Raw genomic sequence first — 14,277 nt, 5'->3', positions numbered from 1 at the left:
CCCTCCTATCCAAGGTCATGTCCTCAGTCAATTGGAGCTCTGTCATGTCCTGTCTAATCACCTCCCCCCAGTTCTTCTTTGGCCTACCTCTACCTTTCCTAACTCCTGCTATAGCCAACCTCTCACACCTCCTCACTGATGCATCCTCGCACCTCCTTTTCACATGTACGAACCATTTCAGCCTCATTTTCCTCATCTTGTCTGCCACAGAGGCAACCCTCATCTTATCCTATATAACTTCATTCTTAATCCTATCCCTCCTAGTATGCCCACACATCCATCTAAGCATCCTTATCTCTGCCATATTTATCTTCTGAATGTGGGCATTCCTGACTGGCCAACACTCTGCCCCATACAAAGAGCTGGTCTAACCACCACTCTGTATAACTTACCTTTAAGCCTTGGTGACACTTTCTTATCGCACAGTACCCTAGAGGCGAGCCTCCATTTCACCCAGCCCACCCCAATACGGTGTGCGATGTCAGCATTAATCTCCCCATATCCTTGGATTCTGGACCCAAGATACTTAAAGTTATCTCTCCTAGGAATGACTTGTAACATCCCGTAAATTAGAGTTAGGTATGAATGTATAAAACTAGTATAAAGATGATATTTTAGCTATATAAATCCATTCGGGATAAATTCGGGTGATAAACAGTCGTTTTGAAGTCAAACCCAAAAGTGAAGTTCTTAAGGCCTTCTAAATTCGTCTAAGTCTGAGACATTCTATACTTATGGCCTATTTTAGAGAATTTACGATAGGAATTTGAAGAAAACTCAAAACATATAAGTTGTAGGTCTTTCAAATACCATTCCAACCATATATTATGGAGCTAAAACGGAGCTCTGTACTAGACGTTATGCCCGTTTTACTGGACGTTTTTGCGTGAAGTGTTGCGCGAAGTGCCCTTCAAGTGCGCGATCGTGCACCAGAGGCAGTGTTACTGCCTTCGCTGCACGATCATCTATGTGAAGTGGCCTCCAGTTGCGTGGCCGCACATCAACACGACGTTTTAAAAGCCTAACTTCATTATATTCATTCCCACTGCGTTTTAAAACAATTTTTTTGAGGAAAAGAACCCTAAAGAAGTCTCTCAAGTCCTAAGGACGAAGCTCTTCTCTCCCAACCTTCAAGATAATTTAAGGTAAGCCTAGTCCATGCATTCCAAGTCAATTCCAATATACGTTCATGATTATTAAGTAGAAATTCAACGTTCTAGGATTTACAAGAAAACCCAATTAAAGGGATTCAAGACTAAGGCTTTAGGAGTACCACTTTAAGTTCAGACCTTTACTACAAGATTGGAGCATTACTAGGTATGTAAGGTTGCTATCCATGTGTGGAAACGTCTTTGTTCTTCCCCACGCCACGTTCTTCCATGATTATGCCAGAAACTATCAAAACTAGGGTTTTAGCCATGTTCATGATAACCCTAGGTTCATGTACCATGTTTTATTAAGCCTTGCAGTATTAATTCATTATTGTGTTCTTGATATTTCATTATGGTTATTGAGAATCTATCTGTAATCCATGAAAACTCATACTTTGTATTCCATGGGTTCTTACATACATGTTTTTAAACAAAAATGGTTATTTCATGAATATCCTACATGTCTACACGTTTTCAAGAAATTACATTATATAATTATTTGACATGCCGAGATACAAGTATTCATGTTAAATACAAGTCATGCTTTCATGAAATTCACAGGCTTCTTAGCCAACTATATCATGTTCATGTTTTTGGGAGTTGCACTACTTACCGAGAAGGCTTCAAGTAGCCTAAAACTACGTTAGCCACCGTAGGATAAGGATCGCTCTGCCAAGTAGGACGATTCCTTAATATTGATCGGATCCTTTCATGTCATATTACATCTTATAACCTGGCAACGTATGAGAGGCTTTGCTGCTAGGGCGCAAGTACTAGACTACATGTTGTCGGTTATATTTATGCTCTCCCTACTTAAAATGTTTTTACTCATGTCATATATATATATATATATATATATATATATATGTGTGTGTGTGTGTGTGTGTGTGTGTGTGTGTGTGTGTGTGTGTATTCATGTCCATGTTCATGACCAGGTTTCAGTTTCAGTTTCAGCTCTTATCATGTTATTTCATGTGCCATGTTTATTTCATTCAGCTGCTTTACATACCCGTACATTCAATATGCTGACGTCATATATATATATATATATGTATTCATGTCCATGTTCATGACCAGGTTTCAGTTTCAGTTTCAGTTTCAGTTTCAGCTCTTATCATGTTATTTCATGTGCCATGTTTATTTCATTCAGTTGCTTTACATACCTGTACATTCAATATGCTGACGTCCCCTTTCTATTGCTTGGGGGCCTGCATTTCACGATGCAAGTACGGATTTACAGGACGACGCATCTGCTCATTAGGACTTTACACGTATTAGTTTGTTGATGAGCCCCATCTTTTTCGGGGTTTAGTCATTATTTACTTTATGTTAGTTATGCATTTAAGGTATGCTGGGGGCCTTGTCCCAACAATTATTTTTAGCAGTTCAGACTCATGTTAGAGGTTTCATAGACTAGTCAGTCAGTCAGGCATGTCAGGTAATCAAAGTCGTTTAGCCATCTTTGGCTCAACATTTATGACAATCCGCATTTATGTTTTAAACAAGTATTTTTATTTGATATTTTTAAATCTCATGTTTATTAAGGCTTATCATGTTTTATGTCATATTCCGCTCATGTTATGCCTCATGATGATTCAGCAAGCCATGTAGTTGGCTCGGTCACATGCAGTAAGGCACCGAGTACCGTGTTATGCCCAGGCCATGGTTCGAGATGTGACATGACTAGTGCCTCAATCTTCACTTCCACCTCTGCCTCAAACGTCACATTGCTGAACTTACACTCCAGGTACTCTGTCTTCATCCTGCTTAACTTGAAACCTTTTGACTCTAAAGTCTCTACAAACTTCCAGCTTATCATTAACTCCACTTCGCGTCTCGTCAATCAATACTTTGTCATCCGTGAATAACATAAACCATGGCACCTCTCCTTGAATATGTCGTGTTAATGTGTCCATGAATAAGGCAAATAGGAACAGGCTAAGGGCTGATCCCTGATGCAACCCCATCTCGACTGGAAAGTGCTCCGAATCACCTCCCACTGTCCTAACCCTGGTTTTGGCTCCATCGTACATATCTTGGATAGCCGTAATATAGGCCATATGTATACCTCTAGACTCCAAGCATCTCCAAAGAACCTCCCTAGGAACTTTATCATAAGCCTTTTCTAGATCGATAAACACCATGTGCAAGTCTCTCTTCTTGTCCCTATATTGCTCTAACAATCTCCTTACAAGATGGATGGCTTCTGTAGTTGAACGCCTCGGCATGAACCCGAATTGGTTCTTCGAGATACAAACCCTCTTCCTCATCCGTAATTCGACCACCCTCTCCCATACTTTCATAGTGTGGCTTCCCTGTAAAGTGCATCAGTCAAAATAATGCATCATACTTTGTTTTAGATAATTGTAAATATTCATGGATTTGAAAAGCTTTTAGAGTTGCAGCGTGTACGTAGAGTCAGATAGTTAACTTTGTCATTCATTAAAAAAAAACGCATGATATTTGGTTATAATAGAGTTCACTTTTCAATACAAAACCTTATACTTGTAAACCTGCAAGGTATATAACGAAAGAATACTTTTTGAGATTTATTCCCACACAAACAAAGATGAATAGAGGCATGAATACACGCATACACTGATTTCTCAAAATTTAGATATTGTATTTATATAGTTGTCTTAATTTCCATCACCAGGTGATGAAAAAATATACTACAAAAAATACACCTTAATATTAAAATTAGAAAAAGGAAGAAAAATTGGGAAAACAAATTTTAAAAAAACATTCAAAAGCTAACAATGTACCTTGTCTTTGATCATCCTACATATAACACTCGTCATTTCATGACCTACAAAAAAAATTAAGAAAGATTTGAGTTAGTAGGCCTAATAGAAGTACTTCCACAATTTGTAGAACCCTATATAAATTCAGCCACATTGATTACATTTTTAATGCATTTTAATAAATAGTAATTTTGAATTAGTCATTTTTAATACTAACATGAAAACAGAAACGGGTAAATGGGGAATGGGGAAATTAGGCGAGAAAAGGAGCCAAAATCATACACTATCTTTGAGTTTAGGTTCAAAATCATCCAAATAGTTTCGAGTGGAGCACTAATAATACACAATGTTCGCAAAAGTGGTGCACTTTTGCACACAACCCAAACGGCTGGTTAAGTTTCAACAGATCTGTTGTCATCTGCTCATCACATCACCACTTCACCAAGCAAAACAAAATGTTCAATCTACCGTTACCCACTCGTAATGTGTTATTTGGGTCATAACCTCGACGGATATACATTAATTATCTAAGCCACATGCAGTGAGGTTTCAGAACAATTAGTTTCGTGTTTCTCCCATTTCTGGAGGATTCACGAGCGGCTCCTACTTTGAATCAAATTAAATATACTATGTGAATATTGTATACGATAAAAACTGTATATAAGCAAGACCGGTGAGACCAAGGACCGGAGATAAGAAGAGACAAGCATGATCACCGAGTCTTCCCCTAGAACTGCTGATATTGCACCGGCTGCGGTTGGCCTGAGAAAAGTGAAGCGAATTTGTTTGGTTCGGTATCACTGGACTAAACTCCGCATCACAGCCAGTCCGATTTCAGCATGACCGAGTTGATCGTGGCTGTTGGTCCGGTTTCAGCATGACCGAGTTGATCATGGCCGTTGGTTCGGTTTCAGCATGACCGAGTTGATCGTGGTCGTTAGTCCGATTAATCAGTTATAAAATCGCCACGCGTCAACATCGTTCTATCACATTGTACCGACGACCGTACGGGTGTCAGACCGTACGACCCAACCTTATCCTTTTAGGGTTTACTTTATTATGAAAAAAGGCTTTATGTTGTAGGCAAGGCCCATAAGGCATAACTATAAATAGGAGGCATTTCCCTACTTTTAAGGGTTAGCTTTTCCAAGATCAAGACGATTGTAATAGAAATCATATATTGAAGCTCTCTCTCCTTTGGTCCAAATCAGTGGCATTTTATAATTATTCTTCCAATATAGTTGGCTTAATCATAAACATTTGTATCTTGTTTCGAATTACTAACGCATATGTTCACATACATATGCTATAACACGCAAATCTATAATTATTTCCTATAAATTCAAAATATATTAAAGTTCATCCACATATCCTATACCTCACTTACAAATTCAATTGGTTACCTAAATACGGGGTAAACAGTTTGGTGCCCACCGTGGGGCTAGGATAATAGTGGTCTTTGATCTTAGTTTCTATCTCTTACCCATTAAGATTGAAAAAATCTTTTGTTCGTCTCTATGAAAACGGACCAAATGACAAGCAGTGGACAATTTGGTCACGCAATAACTACAAGATTGTGGCCGAAAATAAGAACAGTGGGCTACGGAGCTTACCAGCAGAACCCACTAACCCAAACTCAGTTGATTCCAGGAAGGACCTCAACCGACAGAACACCGTGAACCAGGAGAATGCCGCCCCGCTGGCCACCGATCCCTTAAATACTCCCAATTCAATTACTTTGTCCCGGGCACAAGGCCGGAAAGTGCTGGATACCCCGAATGATATTAACTTACGTTTAATTTTTGAAATGTTGCAGGAACAGAGGGCATCTATTGCCGAAAAAGGAGTCACAATAGCCCAATTGCAAAGCGAAAATGATGAAACATCCCCGAAGAGGACGAAAGGTGTTGCCGAACCCAGAAGGGACGAAACACGGATGGTCGAGAGTAATGGGTCCGGAGCTGGTTCATCCACCGAAGTTCTGAGAATGCTCGAAACATTGGCGTAGCGGGTAGACTCGACTGAGAAGAGGGTGGAAACATATAACTCTCGGTGGACCAGATCCCAGGGGCTCCGCCTATTCTGAAAGGACCGGATTCGAAGAGCTACATTCAAAGGCCTTTTCCTCCGAGTGCGGCTCCAAAATTGATTCCGAAGAGGTTTAAAATGCCGGATATCAAGAAATATGACGGCACAACGGACCCTCAGGAACACGTGACTTCATACACATGTGCCATAAAAGGCAATGATGTTGAAGAGGATGAAATTGAATCCGTGTTGTTGAAAAAGTTTGGGGAAACTCTGTCGAAGGGAGCATTGACTTGGTATGACTATCTACTCGAGCATTCAATCACTTCTTTCGAAATGCTCGCGGATGCGTTCATAAAAGCTCATGCCGGTGCCAAAAAGGTGCAGGCCCGTAAGGCGGATATTTTCTGTATAGCCCAAAGGGATGATGATTTATTGCGTGAATTTGTCAACCGGTTCCAAAGGGAACGGATGGAGCTCCCTCCGGTTCCGGAGGAATGGGCTGCTCAAGCTTTTACCAAATGGCCTAATCCTTGGAGCTTGACGGCCTAGTTCAAACTAAAGGAAAACTTGCTGGAATACGAGGCTGTGACCTGGGCGGATGTCCATAACAGATACGAATCAAAGATTCGGGTAGAGGATGACCAACTCGAACTCCCCCCGGAGCCCATAAATATGATCAAAAGCTCTGAGAGATCGAGGAAAAATTAGGATCCGGAGTCAAGACCATCGAGGGAAAGATATCGGCCATACTCTCATTCAGAAAAGCCAAGCTTCAGGTCGAAGAAATCTAGGGTTGGCCCGAGCCAATCCTCTGGTCGGGGTGATAAACGGCCGAGCGCATGTCAAACAGTTGAGGTCTCTCATTTAGGAGTGATGTCGGAAGCTCGGCTAACAACAAAGACTTGCCAAGGATATCGGAGTACAACTTCAACGTCAACACTTCATACCTCGTCTCGGCTATTGGCCATATCGCAGAAGCAAGATGGCCGAGACCACTAAGGTTAGACCCAGGCCAACGGGACCCGAGCGTGATGTGTGAATATCATGAAACCCATGGGCACAGAACTGAGGACTGTCGCCAACTAAGGGGGGAGGTGGCTCGGTTACTGAAGAATGGCCACCTTCGAGAATTGCTAAGTGAACGAGCTAAAGGCCACTACAAGGAAAGGGAATCTCATAAATGGGCTGAACCAGTGGAACCTCAGCATATAATCAGCATGATAATCGGGGGTACCGGTACCCCTCGAGGGCCAATGATGAAATGGACAAAGGTTTCCATTGTGCGTAAGAAGCGCAGCTGGGATTACATACCCGAGGGTTCCATCTCTTTCAACAACGAGGATGCAGAAGGCATCATTTAACCGCACAATGATGCATTGGTAATCTTTATTCTTATTTTCAAATCGCAAATTAAACGTATTTTGATTGACCCAGGTAGCTCGGCCAACATCATCCGGTGGAGAGTGGTTGCACAGCTAAGGCTACTCGATCAGATCGTACCGATAGCCCGAGTTCTCAGTGGATTCAATATGGCAAGTGAAACCACGAAGGGGGAGATTTCTTTGCCAGTCAACATTGACGACACCATTCAGCAAACAGTGTTATATGTAATCGAAGGGGATATGGAGTATAATGCATTACTAGGTAGACTGTGGATACATAGCAGGAGGGCCGTGCCATCGACATTACATCAGCTGCTGAAATTCCCGACCCCGGAGGGGATAAAAACCATCCGGGGAGAACAACCCGCTGCAAGAGAGATGTTCGCGGTCGAGGAAGCATCACCCCTTCCCGAAAAACTGGATCAAAAAGAAGATGAATCAGTCGGTGGCAAGGACCTGAAATAGCAACTAAAGTACACGGGTTCGATAACGAAGCAGAATGGGTCGGACCCGGGGCATGAAGAGGATGATTTTGGTGTACCCAGATCATTCGTCTTGCTGGATGACTCGGATGCAACCAAGTCAACAGTAGAGGAGTTGGAGCAAATCATTTTGTTCGAATATCTACCGAATAGAAAGGTATACCTGGGCACGGGGTTAACCTCGGAGCTCAGGAACAAGTTAATTATATTTCTTCAAGCTAATGCTGATTGTTTCGCATAGTCCCATATAGATATGACAGGTGTACCATCGAGAGTGACGACTCACAAGCTCAGCCTTGACAGGAGGTTCCCCTCGGTGAAGCAAAAGAGGAGGCCTATGGCAGAACCGAAGCACGCCTTTGTAAAGGATGAGGTAACAAAGCTTTGGAAAATAGGCTCTATTCGGGAGGTAAAATACCCGGACTGGCTGGCTAATGTAGTGGTGGTGCCGAACAAAGGTAATAAATTTAGAATGTGCGTTGATTATAAGGATTTAAACAAAGAATGCCCTAAGGATTCATTTTCGATGCCTAACATCGATAGAATGATCGATGCGACAGCCGAGCATGATATGTTGAGTTTTCTAGACGTTTACTCCGGGTATAACCAAATCCGGACGCACCCGAATGATCAAGAGAAAACGTCCTTTATTACCCGGTACGGGACTTACTGTTACAATGTCATGCCCTTCGGATTAAAAAATACCGGTGCAACTTACCAATGCCTAGTTAATGGGATGTTCGAAGAACAGGTAGGAAAAACAATGGAAGTTTATATTGATGACATGGTTGTCAAGTCCCTGGAAGCAGAGGACCATTTAAAACATTTGCAGGAAACTTTCGATGTACTCCGCAAATACAATATGAAGCTCAACCTGGAGAAATGCGCCTTCGGTGTCTGGTCGGGCAAGTTCTTGTGTTTTATGGTGTCTAACCGGGGAATTGAAATCAACCCGGACAAGATCAAAGCCATCGAGGACATTGAGGTGGTAAATAACATGAAAGGAGTGCACAGGCTCACTGGAAGGATAGCGACGCTAAGTCGGTTCATATCGAGATCCTCGGACAAGAGTCACTGCTTCTTCTCCTTATTAAGGAAGAAGAATGACTTGACCTGGACACCGAAATGCCAAAAGGCCTTACAGGAATTGAAAAGATACTTGTCCAGCCCGCCTCTGTTGCACACACCGAAGGCAGACGAGCAGCTTTTCCTCTGCCTTGCAGTATCCAAAGTAGCGGTAAGTGGTGTTTTGGTCCGGGAAAAATCAGGTATGCAATTCCCCATATATTATGTGAGTAGAACTTTGGGGGATGCGGAGACCTGTTATTCTGATCTTGAAAAATTGGCATTGACATTGGTAAGTGCTTCTAGAAAGGTCAAATCTTACTTTCAATGCCATCTGATATGTGTAGTGACTACTTACCCTCTAAAGAAAATCATGGATAAACAGGAATTATCGGGTAGAATAACTAAATGGGCCATAGATATTAGCGGATATGATATCAAATACAAACCTCGGACAGCCATCAAGTCCCAGATCTTGGCCAATTTTGTGGCAGACTTTACCCCGGCTATGGTCCCCGAGATTGAGAAATAACTTCTGCTAACCTCGGGAAAAGCTTCGGGTATTTGGTCGTTACACACGGACAGGGCCTCGAACCTCAAAGGTTCTGGGTTAGGAATCATCCTTAGAACTCCCGCCGGGGATGCCGTTTGACAATCCATCAGAACTGTTAAATTGACTAGCAATGAAACCGAGTATGAGGCTAAGATTGCAGGTTTGGAATTAGCTTGGAGTATGGGGCCGAAATAATTGAAGCAAAATGCGACTCTCTCTTGGTTATTAACCAGGTAAATGGCCTCTTCGAGGTTAAGGATGAACGGATGCAAAGGTATCTGGAAAAAATCCAAGTGATACTACACCGATTTAAAGAATGGACCATGCAGCATGTACCCAGGGAGAAGAATGGCGAAGCCGATGCATTGGCCAATTTGGGATCTTCAGTCGAAGGAGAAAAAATCAACCCCGGGACTTTGGTACACTTGATTAATTCGGCCATAGAAAACGGACATGCTAAAATAAACACAATGGGCTTAACTTAGGATTGGCGCAACAAATACATCGACTACTTGCAAGATGGAAAGCTCCCGAGTGACTCAATAGAATCACAGTCACTAAGGACAAAAGCAATGTGGTTCTGCTTGGTAGACGGTCAATTGTATCGACGGTCTTTCTTCGAACCCCTGGCCAAGTGTTTAGGTGCCGGTGAAACTGAATATGTGATGAAAGAAGTGCACGAGGGGACCTGCGGCAATTACTCCGGTGCTAAAGCCTTAGTCCGAAAAATTATCAGAGTTGTTTACCATTGGAACCGGATGGAGGAAGATTCAAAGAATTTCGTCTGAAAATATGACGGGTGTTAAAGACATGCCCCGATGATTCATCAGTCCGGGGAGTTGCTGCACTCGGTGATATTACCTTGGCCCTTCATGAAGTGGGGAATAGACATTGTTGGTCCATTGCCATGGGCACCAGCTAAGGCTTGTTTTATTTTGTTTATGATTGGCTATTTCTCCAAATGTGTTGAAGCGCAGGACTTCGAAAAGATTAGAGAAAAGGAAGTTATTGACTTCATATGGGACCACATTATTTGTCGTTTCGGCATCCCGACCGAGATAACTTGTGATAACGGTCCTCAGTTCGTTGGCGGAAAGTCAATGATTTCCTCGAAGGGTTGAAGATCAAGAAAATCGTATCAACTCTGTATTACCCGAGTGCGAACGGACAGATGAAATTTACGAATAAAATAATAATTCAAAATCTGAGAAAAAGACTTGAAACATCAAAGAATCACTGGAGGGAAGTACTACAGGAGGTATTGTGGGCTTGCAGAACCACATCAAAATCAAGCACGGGAGAAACACTTTTCTCGTTGGTCTACCGGGCCGAAGCCCTCATTCCCGTAGAAGTTGGTGAACCGAGTCTCCGATTCCGGTACACCACTGAGGAGTCAAACGAGGAGGCCATAGCCGTAAAACTCGATCTCACGGATGAACTTCGCGAAAACGCGTTGGTCCGTATTGCAGCCCAAAAACAGAGAATGGAAAGGTACTACAACCAGAGGGCCAATTTTTGACATTTTCAAGTTGGGGACTTGGTGCTTCGGAAAGTTACCTTGAACACCAAGAATCCCAACGATGGAAAACTGGGTCCGAACTGGGAAGGGCCGTATAAGATAACCGAGGTAACGGGCAAAGGATCGTATCAGCTGGAATCCATGGACGGCAACGGTTGCGCAATAACTGGATATAACTCATTTGAAGAGATACTACTGCTAAGGTATGGACACTTTGTGTTTATTTATTAACCTTTTCTTTTTTGCAAAAAGTCGAGTATCGGATAAAGTTAGGTGCTAGGTCTGAAAACACGCGTTGCACTCTTTTCCTTAGTATGGTTTTGTCCCAAAATAGGTTTTCCGACAAGATTTTTTATGAGGCAACAAGTACAACGTGTTACTAGATAACGACGAGGACGAATGCCCAGAAACTCGGGGTCATACCCTACGAGTGGGGACTTGATAGTGCTTACCTGATCTTGTATCTCGGATAAACACTAGGGGACTACTATACCCACATCGAGATTTCCCCGATTAGTAAAAAACGGAGGAGCTCAACAAAGCAAGTGAACGCTAATAGATGCTACCCCGGAAACATCCTCGAGATTTTTGTATTTCCCATCTTCGCCTAAAGCCGGACCTTCTGTATTAGGTTTTGATGTAAGGACCAAACGATCAGAACGAATCGTGTCCACTTAGTACTTGCTACGGCAAAAACAGAAGGAAACGGACAAAGTCTTCATATCATGTATATGCAAATACTTGCAATATTAAGATCATATCCTGGTGATTACCACCGAAATTCGGCATCATTTTTAACTGAATACCCTATACCGGGATTATAGTCGAAATTCACAAAGGCAACAAGGTCATATTGAACCGAGCCAAAATCTTGTAAACACCCCAAATGGGGACTGCTCTATTAAAAATTGGTAAGGCCAAAAAAATATCGGCCCTAAAAATGCCTAACGTGATTCAGAGACGTCTGAATTCACAAAGCATAAATAAGTCCTACGGGCAAACCACTCGATCAAATTTCCGGACATAACGTACCGGATGAAGAGAAAAGCCAATATGCAGGTACAGTCCGAAAAAATGACTCCGAGTCTCTGCTTGTCCTTAAAATGGACCGACAATTATGGCAAAAGTCATAACAAGCATTCAAGCAAAAGAATAAAGAGAATCGGAACGGAAAATGCACATTTCATATATGGAGGTCTTTTACACCCGAAATTCCTACGAAGTAAAAAAAAAACCCAAAAAGGCAAAGGCAAAATAAAGGCTAAGCACGGGCTCTGATCTATCCGGTACAGCTGGAACAAGAACGCTCAGATACTGTCTGCTCGGAATCCTCGGAATCTGTATCAAGAGCTCTCTTGGCTTCCTTCTCGGTCTTTCTGGCTTCGAGTATCAGGGCCGGGAGATCCGCAAATCCATGTTCGGCTTGCTCAAGTGTGGCCCTTCGGGACTTCTACCGTTCATACTCTACCGCACTCGTGGCATGAGCTTCGGTAGCCTTCACACTCCTAAGGGCTTCTGCCGAATCAGCCTCTGCCTGGGGCAGCTTGGCCACTAATTCATCTCTCTCGTCACATATCCGGGCCCTATCCTCGGCTTTTTGCTCGAATGCCCTTATCCTCTCCTTATACTTAGCACTCTCGGATTCAAGCAGCCGATGTCTCTCGGCCATGTTCACGGCATCGGTCTTGACCAAGTCAAGCTCCCCCTGGAGTTGAGAGATAACGGTTTCGAGTTCACCAAGGCTCGAAGAAAAACAAGCATTATCTTGGCTAAGGCCGACCTTGTTCGCTTCCAGAAGCCAGTTCTTCTTGATCATTCCGGCCAATTCATCCTTTCATCGAAGGTTTTCAGCCTTCGCTGCTTCGAGCTTGGGTTGAAGGTTGGAAAGGGAAACAACTCGGTTCAATTCATCCTCCTTCACTTGCAAAAGGTGCTGGAACTTCTCCGTTTCTCGACCCTGGGCATCCAACTGGCCCTTAAGGTCGTTAACTTCTTGCTGAGCACGGATGAAGGTTTCATTGACGAGTACCACACTCTGTAAAAGAAATGAGAAGTTAAACTTGGATAAACGAGAAGCTAAAATTCACATTAAATTATGCAAGGATAGGCTGATAAGCTAACTCGATTACCCGCGTGCAAGCCCTCATTAATGAGACTTTGCTAGGGGACTCCGGTCATCTTCCGCTTATCCGAGTCCGAGACAAAGGGCCTCAAATAACTTGCTACTCCCACCGGATGAGACAAAAAGCTGCAATCCTCAAGGACGGTGACCATGACCGATCTGGTCCTTCTAGGTTCCACACTCGGAGCCGGGAAGATACGCACCAGGCTATCTCTCGAACCAATCTATGTGGCCCGACCGGCTGCCCTCATGACTCGAGGGATAGGGAGATGTCCGAAACCGGTAGCTTCCCCGGTTGCAAGAGGGGTATCCAAGAACATATCATCGAGTTTGTCCGACCTCGGAGCAGGAGTAGGAGAAGCTGGAGCAGCTCCAGCAGCCTCGGTAGGAGCGGGTGCCTCGAGTGTTGTAGTTGGGTCCCCGCCAGGTGTTGAACCGGTATCCAATGGAACCTCGGTCTCGGGGGCCGGCGCAGCCCTCTGTTTGGCCTCGACAGTTGGTGCATGCCCGGATCTTCTGGTCCTTTGCATGGGAGTCTCCTCGGATGAAGCATCACCTGAAATATCAACATATTCAATTGACCTTAGAGGAGTTAGGTAAAGAACTTCTTCCCCACCTGTGTGCAATGCCGGAGCTGACGGTTCTTTCCCGGCTGAAGGAAACGGAGGAATGGTTGTATTCTCCTCCGGTATAGAGTCAATGGAAGGAGTCACACCGACCCTCCGAATAAGGAAATCGGGCTCTGTTTTGTCTCTTAGAGTCCGAACGACGCTTCTTGCCCTCTTTTTTGGTTTCTACCATTTGTCCGAAGGGTTTCTCTTCCTTTTGTTAGCAGCTACAATGATACGGGATGTACCCGCTGAATCAAATTCGGGTGCCAGCGCAGCGGGTTCGGCTGCTGGCTCCGGTCTTGGGTCCACCGAGCCCTTGGGTAAACCTGAATACTGAATATGTTATAAAAGGGAAAAGAAAAAGATGAGGATATACTGTGTTCCAAATCAAGCAGAATATTACCGTGGTTTTGGGCGATCCATCGACCACACGACAGGATTCCCCATGTCAGTTCTCCATGGGTGTGCTGATCGAGGAGAGCTCCAACCCATTCATTCATGTTCCGGACAGTCGGAGGTATCCATGCCACGACTAATATAAAGAAGGGGAGAAATCATTTTAATATGAGGGGGCAAGTGTTTAAAAAAGCGTTCAAGGGTAGTTATTGAAGAAGGAA

At 43.5% G+C, this 14,277-nt stretch overlaps 1 protein-coding gene across 1 annotated transcript; it reads right to left on the bottom strand.

Moving 5' to 3' along the window:
* Window positions 1-2,887: 2,887 nt before the first annotated feature.
* LOC132607709 (uncharacterized) lies at window positions 2,888-12,743 on the bottom strand. Its single transcript, XM_060321791.1, has 2 exons — window positions 12,396-12,743; window positions 2,888-3,466 (listed from the first exon to the last, which is right to left on the bottom strand). Exons 1-2 carry the CDS (start codon window positions 12,741-12,743, stop codon window positions 2,888-2,890), a joined length of 927 nt encoding a protein of 308 aa, XP_060177774.1.
* Window positions 12,744-14,277: the final 1,534 nt, after the last annotated feature.

The sequence above is a fragment of the Lycium barbarum genome, chromosome 8 (genome assembly GCF_019175385.1).
Source record: "Lycium barbarum isolate Lr01 chromosome 8, ASM1917538v2, whole genome shotgun sequence".
Classification (NCBI taxonomy): domain Eukaryota; kingdom Viridiplantae; phylum Streptophyta; class Magnoliopsida; order Solanales; family Solanaceae; genus Lycium; species Lycium barbarum.
The sequence above is the reverse complement of the archived record's forward strand: the minus strand, read 5'-3'. Positions and strand labels throughout refer to the sequence as shown.